The sequence below is a fragment of the Oncorhynchus masou genome, chromosome 15 (assembly GCF_036934945.1).
Source record: "Oncorhynchus masou masou isolate Uvic2021 chromosome 15, UVic_Omas_1.1, whole genome shotgun sequence".
Taxonomy (NCBI): Eukaryota; Metazoa; Chordata; class Actinopteri; order Salmoniformes; family Salmonidae; genus Oncorhynchus; species Oncorhynchus masou.
In genome coordinates, this window is record NC_088226.1 from 25736147 (window position 1) to 25750763 (window position 14617).

A 14617-nucleotide genomic window follows, 5' to 3' on the forward strand; every position below is an offset into this window, starting at 1 on the left:
TCTAGCTATACAGATATTTATTAGATAGAGATAATATATATATACACACACACACCTCTCCATCTCATTGGGAACTCAATAACACAGTTTTATTAACATTTCAAAATCTTCATAAATAATTAGTGAAAAAAACTACCAAACCAAAAAAATTGTTATCCATGTCCTCATATTAGTTAGGTCCTTTAATGTGAAAATGGTCCCCAGAAAAATAAAATGATTTGTCCAACAGTCCGTTCTTCGGACATTTAAAGAAAAAACAAACAAAGGAACAATAATAATAAAAGCCATTTAGCAGACAAATGAGAGGAAATTGGGAGGAAGGAGGTAAACCAATACTCAAGCACACACAGAACGAAAGCGTCACTACATTTACAAAGTGTATTTATAAGGGTTTGGCTAGTGGACTCAAGGACGACTGTACAGGAAGAGAGACACGACTGGAATAGGAGACGCTTTTCGCTTCACGCCCAATCTCAAATCAACCCCACGCCGTGTCCCAAATCGCACCCTATTCCCTATTGAGTGGACTACTTTTGACCAGAGCACTATAGCCCATATAACTCTGGTCAATAGTGCACTATGTAGAGAATATGGTGCCATTTGGGACACAGCCCTTAACACCCCAAGATGCCTCCCTCGTAGATCTGACAGGCATGAATAAGCAATGTAGGTAGGTTTGTGGCTTTACCATTACCATATTGCTAACACTTATTCAAACCTATTAGATCTACAAAGGACTCAGTAGTGTCACTAGGAAATAAGTGGCGAAAGGGAGTTGATTTGGAACCAGGCGTAACGGCATGCTCTCCAATTTGTTCTTTATTTCTTAGATGTTTATATATTGAATGGATGACGTAGCGTTGACTCGACGTACACGGACGGACAGATGGACTTTGCTCTCTATTTTGTGGAGAGGATGAGAGCCACAATAAGACCATAGAGCCCCAGGACCTCTGCAAAGATCAGGATGAGGATCATGCCCACGAAGAGCCTGGGCTGCTGGGCCGTGCCCCGAACACCTGCATCGCCCACAATGCCGATGGCGAAACCAGCCGCCAGCCCACTCAGCCCCACACTCAGCCCAGCACCCAGGTGGAGGAAACTCCTACAGGAGAGAGGTGAGGGATAGAGAAAGATGGAGAGGGTAGAAAAAGTGAGGAGAGATGGAAAGATGGGAGAGATGGATGGTTGGGAGAGATGGATAAAGAGATGGGGAGGGAAAGAGAGGAAGATTTATTCAAAACAATTGCAATCATAGCATCCCAAAGAGATGGCAGACCATCAGTTTACAGATGTAGTACATCACTAAAACACTTCTAAAAAAAACAATAGTGAAAAATCCACCACTATCAAGTGGAGCCAATACCATATTACTACAAATCAGATCGTTTCAGACACGCAGTCCCTAGCGGTAGACTTGAGAATGGGTAACTAGCATCTGCAATGTCTAAGCTCTTACTTGTAGAGGGTGACTTTCTCTGAAATGTTGTTGGCGATGAGCACCGCCACCACCAGCCCGTAGATGGCGATGATACCCGCCATGACCACAGGAATGATGGACTTCATGATGAGCTCCGGCCGCATCACCGACATGGCAGCGATGCCCGTTCCGCTCTTAGCCGTGCCATAGGCCGCCCCCAATGCTGGAGGAGAGAAGGAGAATTTCGGATTTCAAAAACACAGAATTAATTCCAAGACCATCCTTGTTGGTCAACAGAACACACTTGAAACATGAAAAAAAAAAAATCATGAGAACCAGAGATTACATTGTTATAGAGCGTGGGGGTATTAAAAGCAATGGAGTTGACAGTACAGTGTGAGCTTATTGATCAAAGCCCGTTTGTCACAGGTAAGCCTCCCTTTCAATGCTCTAGGAAAAACTGAAATCTATGAGGAAAACTCAATAGATCAACAAATGCATTAGCAAAATGGTAATGCCCATCACAATGGTTTCAGGAGTTTGTGTGCGATTAAAGGGATAGTTTGGGATTTTGGCAAAGCCCTTTATTTACTTCCTCAGAGTCAGATTTACATGTGGATACCATTTTTATGTCTCTGCATCCAGTATGAAGGAAGTTATAGGTACAGTCGCGAGCCAACGCTAACTAGCGTTAGTGCAATGACTGTTCCCATAGCATAATTGGTAACTAATGTTAAGTCTAACGCTAGTTAACAACTCCCTTCAAACTGAATGCAGACATAAAAATGGTATCCACAAGTTCATCTGACTTTGGGGAAGTAGATAAAGGGCTTCCTTGCCAACATCCCAAACTATCCCTTTAACTCTGAGGCTCACACCCATCTGTGATTGCAAAGGTTCCCAAATTCTTGAGAGCCTATATGGCTAGCTTAATAGCTTAAAAATCAGTCATTTTCTCCCCTTCAACTGTACTGATTGCCAAAGACTTGACAGGTAAACAATTCAGCTCATCATTAGGATGGCTTTCACCTGGTCTGTTCTTTCAGCGAGGATTTAAGGAAAAACATTTAAAAAGGAGCATCGTCTTAAGAGGCATGGGAAAGAGGTAAACTGAACAAAAATAAACGTAACAACTTCAAAGATTTTACTGAGTTACAGTTCATAGAAGGAAATCAGTCAATTGAAATAAATTCATTAGGCTCTAATATACAGATTTCACATGACTGGGCAGGGGCGCCTCAGAGGGCATAGACCCACCCACTTGGTCGCCAGGCCCAGCCAGTCAGAATGAGTTTTCCCCCACAAATGTGCTTTAATACAGACAGAAATACTCCTCAGTGGCCTTCCGAGTGGCACTGCTTGAAGCGCCAATATAGGCCCGGGTTCTTACCCAGGCAGTGTCACAACCGGCCATGACCGGGTGTCCCATAATGAGGCGCACAATTGGCCCGGCATCGTTCAGGTTAGTGGAGACTTTACTTTGCTCATCGTGCTCTAGCTACTCCTTGTGGCGGGCCAGGCGCATGCAGCCTGACTTCTGTCATCAATTGAACAGTGTTTCCTCCGGCACATTGGTGCAGCTGGCTTCCGGGTTAAGCTGGCGGCTGTTAAGGAGCGCAGTTTGGCAGGTCATATTTCGGAGGACGTATGACTCGACCTTTGCCTCTCCCGAGCCCGTTAGGGAGTTGCAGCGATGAGACAAGATTGTAATCGGATATCACGAAATTGGGGATTAAAAAAAAAACTATTATGGTAGAGAAATTAACATTCAATTAAACCGGAGACATCTGTGGCATTGTGTTGTGTGACAAAAGTGGCCTCTCACTAACAGGGACATTTATTTTTTCACCTTTATCTAACCAGGTAGGCCAGTTGAGAACTAGTTCTCATTTACAACTGCTACCTGGCCAAGATAAAGCAAAGCAGTGCTTTATCTTGTAAAAGGAAATCAGCAGTAAAAACAAGTTACAAACGTACAGTCAATAACAATAGAGAAAAATAAAAAATCTATGTACAGTGTATGCAAATGTAGAAGAGTAGGGAGGTAGGCAATAAATAGGCCATAGAGGTGAAATAATTACAATTTAGCATTAACACTGGAGTGATAGATGTGCAGATGATGATGTGCAAGTAGAGATACTGGGGTACAAAAGAGCAAAAGGGTAAGTAATAATATGGTGATGAGGTAGTTGGGTGTGCTATTTACAGATTGGCTGTATACAGGTACAGTGATCAGTGAGCTGCTCTGACAGCTGATGCTTAAAGTTAGAGGGGGACATATGACTCTTGAGCTTCAGTGATTTTTGCAATTCGTTCCAGTCATTGGCAGCAGAGAACTGGAAGGAAAGGTGGCCAAATGTAGTGTTGGCTTTGGGGATGACCAGTGAAATATACCTGCTGGAGCGCGTGCTATGGTGAGTAAGTTGAGACAAAGCAGGGCCTTACCTAGCAAAGACTTATAAATGACAAACACATTTGTGCCCAAAATTTGAGAGAAACAAGCTTTTTGTGCATATGGAACATTTCTGGGATCTTGTATTTCATCTCATGAAACATGGGACAAACATATTGCATGTTGCATTTATATTTTTGTTCTGTGTAAATAGCCACAAAAAGACAAAGTCTCCCTTCAGAAGAGTTTTGTTTTAAGTAAATTAGATAAACTTTTATGCCTGTGTGCGCAACGCTTCTAAAAACAAATCTTTCAACTCAGCTCTTCACATTGGAGGTCGACCGATTAATTGGAAAGGCCGATTTCAAGTTCTCATAACAATCGGAAATCGGTATTTTTGGACACCGAGTTGGCCGATTTTTTTTAAATTTAAATATTTTTGTAACACCTTTTATTTAACAAGGCAAGTCAGTTAAGAACACATTCTTATTTTCAATGACGGCCTAGGAACGGAAGGTTAACTGCCTCGTTCAGGGGCAGAACGACAGATGTTCACCTTGTCAGCTCGGGGGATCCAATCTTGCAACCTTACAGTTAACTAGTCCAACGCAATAATGACCTGCCTCTCTCTCGTTGCACTCCACAAGGAGACTGCCTGTTACGCGAATGCAGTAAGCCAAGGTAAGTTGCTAGCTAGCATTAAACTTATCTTATAAAAAACAATTATAATCACCAGTTAACTACACATGGTTGATGATATTACTAGATATTATCTAGCGTGTCCTGCGTTGCAAATAATCTGACTAAGCATACAAGAATCTAAGTATCGAACTGAGCGGTGGTGGGCAGAAGTAGGCGTGTAAACATTCATTCAAACAGCACTTTCGTGCGTTTTGCAAGCAGCTCTTCGTTGTGCGTCAAGCATTGCGCTGTTTATGACTTCAAGCCTATCAAACTCCCGAGATGAGGCTGGTCTAACCGAAGTGAAATGGCTAGCTAGTTAGCGCGTGCTAATAGCGTTTCAAACGTAACTCACTCTGAGCCTTCTAGTAGTTGTTCCCCTTGCTCTGCATGGGTAACGCTGCTTCGATGGTGGCTGTTGTCGTTGTGTTGCTGGTTCGAGCCCAGGGAGGAGCGAGGAGAGGGACGGAAGCTATACTGTTACACTGGCAATATTATAATGCCTATAAGAACATCCAATAGTCAAAGGTATATGAAATACAAATGGTATAGAGAGAAATAGTCCTATAAATACCATATTAACTACAACCTAAAACCTCTTACCTTGGAATATTGAAGTCTCATGTTAAAAGGAACCAACTTTCATATGTTCTCATGTTCTGAGCAAGGAACTTAAACGTTAGCTTTTTTACATGGCACATATGTTAATTGCACATATTACTTTCTTCTCCAACACTGTTTTTGCACTATTTAAACCAAATTGAACATGTTTCATTATTTGAGGCTAAATTTATTTTATTGATGTTTTATATTAAGTTAACATAAGTGTTAATTCAGTATTGTTGTAATTGTCATTATTACAAATTTTAAAAATTAAAATAAAATCGGCTGATCAATCGGTATCGGCTTTTTTGGTCCTCCAATAATCTGTATCGGCGTTGAAAAATCATAATCGGCCGACCTCTAATCTGCACGCACAGTGAGGCGAAGACTTTTGGAGGATGGCCTGGTGTCAAGAAGGGCAGCAAATAAACCACTTCTCTCCAGGAAAAACATAAGGGACAGACTGATATTTTGCAAAAGGTACAGGGATTGGATTGCTGAGGACTGGGGTAAGGTCACTATCTCTGATGAATCACCTTTACGGTTGTTTGGGGCATCCGGAAAAAAGCTTGTCCGGAGAAGACAAGGTGAGTGCTACCATCAGTCCTGTGTCATGCTAACAGTAAAGCATCCTGAGACAATTCATGTGTGGGGTTGCTTCTCAGCCAAGGGAGTGGGCTCACTCACAATTTTGTCCTAAGAACACAGCCATGAATAAAGAATGGTACCAACACATCCTCCAAGAGCAACTTCTCCCAACCATCCAGGAACAGTTTGGTGACGAACAATGCATTTTCCAGCATGATGGAGCACCTTGCCATAAGGCAAAAACTATAACTAAGTGGGAACAAAACATCGATATTTTGGGTCCATGGCCAGGAAACTTCCCAGACCTTAATCCCATTGAGAACTTGTGGTCAATCCTCAAGAAGCAGGTGGACAAACAAAAACCCACAAATTCTGACAAACTGCAAGCATTGATTATGCGAGAATGGGCTGCCATCAGACAGGATGTGGCCCAGAATTTAATTGACAGCATGCCAGGGCAGATTGCAGAAGTCTTGAAAAAGAGGGGTCAACACTGCAAATAATGACTCTTTGCATCAACTTCATGTAATTGTCATTAAAAGCCTTTTACACGTATGAAATGCTTGTAATTATACTTCAGTATTCCATAGTAACATCTGACAAAAATATCTAGACACTGAGGCAGCAGACTTTGTGAAAAGTACAAAAATGTATGCACTCTACTGTAAGTCGCTCTGAATAAAAGTGTCTGCTAAATGACTCAAATGTAAATCTACAACACTTTATTTTCCAAGGTCAGCGATGGAACATTGTAGCATTAACCAAAAATGGCCTCTGTATACAACAACACCAAAGATGGTTTATAACGTTGCCCTTCTGCCACGTTCAAAACAACTGAACTCTGATATCTCAGACTTCCGAGCACTCAAGACAAATGTGAACTCATAAAAAATATATATATTGGAACGTTCATCCAAGTCAGAAACTCTGGCATCTTTCTAGAGCTCCGACTTTCCAACGTGAAGATTACTGATGTCATGATTTGGGAACTTTGAGCTCCCAGTTGCCTTGAAAGCCCCATTCACACTGGCTTTGACCCACTCGCCAGAACCAGTCATTCACCCGCAGTCATATGACTCAAGCTTAACGGCGGCCAGGGACTTTCCACTAGGGAACGATATATTGGTGAACATATCGGAATTGTCCGATATTAGCTAAATATACCAACATAGGTATCGGCCCGATGTCTTGTTTACCGCCGATGTCGAGGCTGATGTGGATACCTATATAACGTAGGTACATGACGTAATGATGCCACGTAAAATGTTGCGCTACACTTGCAACACAGCATTCCTAACCTAGCCCACAATGTCTGCTGTGTGGATCGAGGAGTCAACAAGTCGTGCAGTCATTTGAAAGAGTAAGAACATTTCAGCGAGACAACTGAAAGGCAAAATCCATTAACCTGTTGAATCTAGGGGGCACTATTTTCATTTTTGGAAAAATAACATTCCCAAAGTAAACGGGCTATTTTGTCAGGACAAGATGCTAGAATATGCATATTAAAGTTTTTGTCTGGATGAAGTGCCTGTGCCTCATGAAGATGGATTACTGGGCTGAACACGCTAATAACAAGTGGCTACTTGGACATAAATGATGGAACTTTATGGAACAGATCAGTCACTTCTTGTCGAACTGGGATTCCTGGGAGTGCCTTCTGATGAAGATCAAAGGTAAGTGAATATTTATGGTGTTGTTTCTAACTTTGCTGATTCCAAAATGGCGGATATTCCTCTAGCTGTTTTGGGTTCTGAGCACCGCTCTCAGATTATGCTTTTTCCGTAAAGTTTAAAAAGAATCTGACACAGCGGTTGCATTAACTTCTTGCGTCGAGCAATCCCGGATCCGGGATTCTATTTATAGCCTCAAGCTCATTAGCATAACGCAACATTAACTATTCATGAAAATCGCAAATGAAATGAAATAAATATATTTGCTCTCAAGCTTAGACTTTTGTTAACCTCTTACACCTATGGTGGCGCTATTTCATTTTTGGAAGAAAAACGTTCCCGTTTTAAACAAGATATTTTGTCACAAAAAGATGCTCGACTATGCATATAATTGCTACTGTTCGAAAGAAAACACTCTGACGTGTCCAGAAATACAAATATCTTCTCTGTGCGTGCCCTTTAACGTGAGCTTCAGGCAAAACCAAGATGACTTGGCATCCAGGAAATGACAAGGATTTTTGAGGCTCTGTCTTTCATGATCTCCTTATATGGCTGTGAACGCAAGAGGAATGAGTCTGCCCTTTCTGTCGTTTCCCCAAGGTGTCTGCAGCATTGTGACGTATTTGTAGGCAGATCATTGGAAGATTGACCATAAGAGACCACATTTACCACGTGTCCGCCCGGTGTCCTGCGCCGAAATTGGTGCGCAAAAGTCACCTGCCAGTATCTTTCCATGGGGCACAGAGAGAGAAGCAAGCTTCCACGAACTGCATGTCAATGAAGAGATATGTGAAAAAACACCTTGAGGATTGATTCCAAACAACGTTTGCCATGTTTCGGTCGATATTATGTAGTTAATCCGGAAAAAGTTTCACGTTGTAGGTGACTGCATTTTCGGTTCGTTTCGGTAGCCAGGCGCAATGTAGAAAACGGAACGATTTCTCCTACACACAGACGCTTTCAGGAAACACTGCGCATCTGGTATGTGGCTGGGAGTCTCCTCATTGAAAACATCAGAAGCTCTTCAAAGGTAAATGATTTTATTTATTTGGTTATCTGGCTTTTGTGAAAATGTTGCGTGCTACATGCTACACAAAATGCTATGCTAGCTTAGCATACTCTTACACAAATTAGTCAATTTCTATGGTTCAAAAGCATATTTTGAAAATCTGAGATGACAGTGTTGTTAAGAAAAGGCTAAGCTTGAGAGCAAACGCATTATTTTAATTTTATTTGCGATTTTCAGAAATCGTTAACGTTGCGTTATGCTAATGAGCCTGAGGCTTAGTCACAATCCCGGATCCGGGATGGGGAGTTTCAAGAGGTTAACAACACTGTCATCTCAGATTTTCAAAATATGCTTTCGAACCATAGTTAAACAAGCATTTGTGTAAGAGTGTTGATAGCTAGCATAGCTATAAGCCTAGAATTCAGCCAGCAACATTTTCACAAAAACAAGAAAATCATTCAAATAAAATCATTTACCTTTGAAGAACTTCAGATGTTTTCAATGAGGAGACTCTCAGTTAGATAGCAAATGTTCAGTTTTTCAAAAAAATATTATTTGTGTAGGACAAATCGCTCCGTTTTGTTTACGTTTGGCTATGAAAAAAACCTGTATCCAGTTATAGCCTCAAGCTCATTAAAATAACGTAACGTTAACTATTTATGAAAATCGCAAATGAAATGAATGTGCTAGCTCTCAAGCTTAGCCTTTTCTTAACAACACTGTCATCTCAGATTTTCAAAATATGCTTTCGAACCATAGCAAAACAAGCATTTGTGTTAGCTAGCGTAGCATTTAGCGTAGCATTTAGCGGGCAACATTTGCACAAAAAACAGAAAAGGATTCAAATAAAATCATTTACCTTTGAAGAACTTCGGATGTTTTCAATGAGGAGACTCTTAGTTACATAGCAAATGTTCAGTTTTTCCTGAAAGATTCTTTGTGTAGGAGAAATCGCTCCGTTTTGTACATCACGTTTGGGTACCCAAAAAAAACGAAAATTCAGTCATCAAAACGGCGAACTGTTTTCCAAATTAACTCCATAATATCGACTGAAACACGGCAAACGCTGTTTAGAATCAATCCTCAATGTGTTTTTCACATATCTCTTCATTGATCGTGGTAGTCTCCTTTCTCCGGTGAATCGCTTGGAAAAAGACGTGCAGTTGAAAATGACGCACCAATTTCGACGGAGGACACCGGGCGGACACCCGGCAAATGTAGTCTCTTATGGTCAATCTTCCAATGATATGCCTACAAATACGTCACAATGCTGCAGACACCTTGGGGAAACGATAGATCGGGCAGGCTCATTCCTTGCTCATTCACAGCCATATAAGGAGACAATGAAAAACAGAGCCTCAAATCCTACTCATTTCCGGGTTGAAGTTTCATCTTGGTTTTGCCTGTTGCATCTGTTCTGGGGCACTCACAGACAATATATTTGCAGTTCTGGAAACGTCAGAGTGTTTTCTTTCCAAAGCTATCAATTATATGCATAGTCAAGCATCTTTTTGTGACAAAATATTGTTCTTAAAACGGGCATGTCTTTTTATCCAAAAATGAAATAGCGCCCCCATAGATGTAACAGGTTAAGGAGAAGTCTCTTTAATTCTGTGAATAACACTAGTATATTTTATCAATGTTTATTATGAGTATTTCTGCAAAATCACAGGATGTTATGGAATCAAACTTTCAAAGTAAACAGATTTTTGGATATAAACATGCACAATATCGAACAAACCATACATGTATTGTGTAACACAATGTCCTATGAGTGTCATCTGATGAAGATCAAAGGTTAGTGATTAATTTGATCTATATTTCTGCTTTATGTGACTCCTATCTTTATCTGGAAAAATTGCTGTGTTTGACTTGGAGGTGATCTAACAATCATATGTTGTGCTTTAGCTGTAAAGCATTTTTGAAATCTGACACGATGGGTAGATGTTTATCTTTCATTTGATGTATTGGACTTGTTAATTAAATGTGTGAAAGTTACATATTTCTACAAAATATTTTTGAATTTCACGCACTGCCTTTTCAGCGGAATGTTGTCGAGGGGTTCCACTAGAAAGGTTAAGGGCTTGTAAGTAAACATTTCACTGTAAGGTGACAACACATGTTGTCAAATTTGATATGATCATATTTGTGAAACAATCCTCAAAATGTTCTTAAAATTTGATGTTATGGTGCAATTCAAAAGGCTGATTGATGACCTTATTACTGATGAATGTGTTATTTTATGACCATGTTCTTTCGGCATGCATTTTGTATTTATATTGATATGTAATTCCTGTAATTCTGGGCTCATCTGTAAAATAGACATTGGTCCAAGTTTGACTACCTGATAAAGTGCAGGTTAAATAAAATGTATTTAAAATATATTTTTTAATCACCATATTTGGTTGTGAGAGGAAATTATAACTGTATGCTTCAGATGTATACATCCGGTGAAACATATGGCGCATTGGTCTATCTGTGGATGAGGAGCCTAGGTGAGCAAGCTAGTTAAAGTTAGGCATCTTGCTGCTAGTCGACATGATGACCAACCCCACGCGCCAAACGTCATTATTTAATGTATCGAATGTCTCCATTGAACTATTAGTTAACACATAAATACCTACATCAAACTGTATCCATAGAAATTGGCCAGCTTGTTACGTCAATGGCAACCTCACATGTTACGATAGAAATCTCAAGGCAATTTTGGACCCCCTTGTGGCCCCCCTAATTGTGGAGTATGAAATCATTTTTAAATAACACATTTTTGCTATTGTTCTTTTTTAAAATCAGTTATTAGACAGTGGCAACGATGAAGATTATGAACATGGTATTTTGTGTGAAGAAAACGATATGACAAAAAAATAACGTCTAATGTCCTCCCCCCCGAGATTAAAATTAATGGTCTAGAACCACCACGGTCTCTCACATCAGTTATCTAACATGCAACCGCATCCTCTAGGCTTTTTTGACTTGCCCGCTCTATATTCAACACAAAATTCCTTAGTAGTAGACATTTCGGGCGAGTGTAAAAAAAAACACACACACACTTTATGATTGAAAAAGGCATATGAGACATGATAGAACGAGGGTGTTGTGATTAGTTAACGTTACCGCTGAAGACCATAGCCGCAGAGGCTCCCATCACTGCGAAGAACGGGGAGTATTCGGGGCTTTCTGACGACATTCTTACAGAAAAAGCTACTGACAGAGAAAGCGCGCAACCGTGTATTTCCTTTCTTTTAAACGTAAATGTTTCTGTCGATTCTCAACACTGTCAATTGCAAGACCCTTTCATGCACCACAAGGACGACAGTCGAAGAATCCACCTCTTCACAGGAACAGTGGTGGAGCGGTAGAAAATGGCGACATGGAAAATGTCACATGATCAGTCCACTGGGCATGTCCCATTATGTCAATGTAGGGGTATCCAAAACATCCTGCGTGTCATTTCATGTCCATTTCGTTCACGTAAGAATTAAAATAATATAATTTGTTGCCAAGAAAGGTATATAATTTAATCATCAAATAAATTAGATGATATCCCTAATTTTATCGTAATAGTGGTATGGTCCGCTGAAGGCTGTCTATGTTCTATTCATGCCTGTCTGGTTCATGCCTGCCCCATTGTTTACTATGAGAATGCTCAGTGGCGCATCTGAAGATCATGAAGTATCGTCAGCGTGTCACCATCTTGCTAAATGGAGAAGTTTTTGGATTCATCGCATGCACAGTTTGAGCTACTTTAGGAAGTGACGTTGCAGGCTAGCTCAGTGCTGCCCCGTCTTATTTGAGTATATCAAATTGAAGGCCGACCGAGGTACTGCAGGCTGCCATGAGCGACTTCGTCTGTGTGTGATTTTAAAGTAATCGATTGAAGGACACAGAGTGCCTTCGGAAAGTATTCAGACCCCTTGACTTTTTCCACATTTTGTTACGTTACAGCCTTATTTTAAAATATATATATTTTTTTTTTAAATCAGCAACCTACACACAATAGCCCATAATGACAAAGATAAAAATGTTTTTATACATTTGAGCAAATAAAACACAAATACCTTATTTAACATTTCTGCAGCATTCAAGGTCCCCAACAACACAATAACCTCCATCATTCTCAAAATGAAGAAGTTTGGAACCACCAACCACCTTCCTAGAACTGGTCGCCCGGCCTCACTCATGCACAGACCGTAGGTGCCGTCAGCCTTTCTCCACACGTTGAGGCTGTCATAGTACTCTGTACGGTAGGTGAACAGGATGATCTCACGGCTGCCTGTACCAGCTCGGGGGCCAGCCGCACACACAGGGTGAAGGCTTCCATAGAAAGACCCTTCTGAGGGATACATGTCTATGGGTGACATGAAAGTAGGTAGGGGAGAGTGGGGTAAGTTTAGACACTTCTACATTCAGCATCACTCCGTCAAGGGAAATATATTATTCTCTCGAACAAAGATATCTACATAGAGTATATTTTAGGATGCTGTGTATCCATGGAAATAATCAGAATTCATTCAAGTTGTGCCAAGTGGTGTCTAGGTATGGGGTAAGTTGAGCCGCGGGAAAGGATAAGTTAAGGTTGTTAAAACATAAAAATTAAGCAGAAATTAATACGTGCTCATGTTGCCCCTCGTGGATGGTATTGGAGGCCTCTAGACAAACGTTGAATACTGAGATCTATCTGTTGTGATCTCCTAGCAACAACAGGGATACAAGGCGCAAAGAGTGAGAGAATAGTGCAGAAGCGCAAAATCGGGTGTGTAAGTCTGATATGCGATGGATTTGGTGTTATAATGTCACAATACTGGTCACAATAAACAGTGTGGTAGTCTTTTCAATATTTTATTGAGCAAAATCTGTGTGCATTAAGGCAATAGATGCCTGGCTCAAATAGAAGCTAGCCCCTAATAAGCGCCGGTTGTGTACAGTGATTGAGGCAAAAAAGCAAATGCCAGCGATTACAGCCTAGAGTCTTCTTGGGTGTGATGCTACAAGCTTGGCACACCTGTATTTGGAGAGTTTCTCCCATTCTTCTCTGCAGATCTTAAGTTCTGCCAGTCCCTGCCACTTAAAAACAACCCCACAGCATGATGCTGCCACCTCTATGCTTCACTATAGGGATGGTATTGACCAGGTGATGAGCGGTGCCTGGTTTCCTCCAAACGTGACACTTGGCATTCAGGCCAAAAAGAGTTCAATCTTGGTTTCATCAGACCAGAGAATCTTTTGGAAAAACTCCTTTTGGAAAAACTCCAAGCTAGCTGTCATGTGCCTTTTACTGAGGAGTGGCTTCCGTCTGGCCACTACCATAAAGGCCTGATTGGTGGAGTGCTGCAGAGATGGTTGTCCTTCTGGACGGTTCTCAGATCTCCACAGAGGAACACTGGAGCTCTGACAGAATGATCATCGGGTTCTTGGTCACCACGCTGACCGAGACCCTTCTCCCCCGATTGCTCAGTTTGGCCGGGTGGCCAGCTCTAGGAAGAGTCTTGGTGGTTTAAAACTTCTTCCATTTAAGAATGATGTAGGCCGCTGTGTTCTGGGGACCTTCAATGCTTGTCACGTTCTTTCAAAATCGAACCCAGAAGCAGACCAGGACAAGGAGAGTAGGAAGAAGGTGAGTATTTATTTACAAGTGAATGTGAATGGGTAGATATATCCAGGTGGCGTAGCGGGCAGCGGTGGTGAGTTGATGGGAGTAAATAGGTGGATCCAATGGGGTAGCGGAATTCTCCGACGACCAGGCGGGAATGGGGTAAATGATCCGGGTGAGTAACTGAAGACAGAACAAATGGAGGTAAGTTAAGGCAAGCAATACGTAAAAAAACAACAAAACAAATTCTATTCAACTTGAGGCTGATTGTATGGCACGACATACTGTTCATGGCTAACGATCCGGCAGGGAATGGATGTCAGGTCAGAGCTTTTGAAGGGGAGACGTGATGATCAGGACAGGTGTGCAGATTACTGATGGGATACAGGTGCGGGTGAACATCGATCTCCCAACAAGCTAATTCGCCCAGCAACCAGACAGGGTGCGTTCCAGGACACCGGAAACACACTCCAGGACAGAAACACAGGCAAACACAGACTCAGGAAGCGGGATTCGTGACAATGCTGCAGACATTTTTTGGTACCCTTCCCCAGATATGTGCCCGACACAATCCTGTCTCGGAGCTCTACTGACAATTCCTTAGACCTCATTCACTGTCAAATGTGGGAACGTATATAGACAGTTATGTACCTTTCCAAATCAT

General features: G+C 41.4%; 1 protein-coding gene across 1 annotated transcript; it reads right to left on the minus strand.

Annotated features, from left to right (window-relative positions):
• On the minus strand, positions 1–11738 carry atp6v0ca (ATPase H+ transporting V0 subunit ca). The gene is made up of 3 exons (XM_064988911.1): positions 11478–11738; positions 1460–1643; positions 1–1105 (listed from the first exon to the last, which is right to left on the minus strand). Exons 1-3 carry the CDS (start codon positions 11548–11550, stop codon positions 901–903), a joined length of 462 nt encoding a protein of 153 aa, XP_064844983.1. The 5' UTR covers positions 11551–11738; the 3' UTR covers positions 1–900.
• Between the last annotated feature and the right edge of the window lie 2879 nt (positions 11739–14617).

What these genes read in the sequence shown, in the direction of transcription:
- atp6v0ca (XM_064988911.1), bottom strand. Translation starts at nt 11,550, where the DNA reads ATGTCGTCAGAAAGCCCCGAATACTCCCCGTTCTTCGCAGTGATGGGA. An exon ending in TGCGGCTATGGTCTTCAGCG is followed by an intron (nt 1,644 to 11,477) that starts GTAACGTTAACT and finishes TCTCTCCTCCAG; the next exon opens with CATTGGGGGCGGCCTATGGC. An exon ending in GAGAAAGTCACCCTCTACAA is followed by an intron (nt 1,106 to 1,459) that starts GTAAGAGCTTAG and finishes TCTCTCCTGTAG; the next exon opens with GAGTTTCCTCCACCTGGGTG.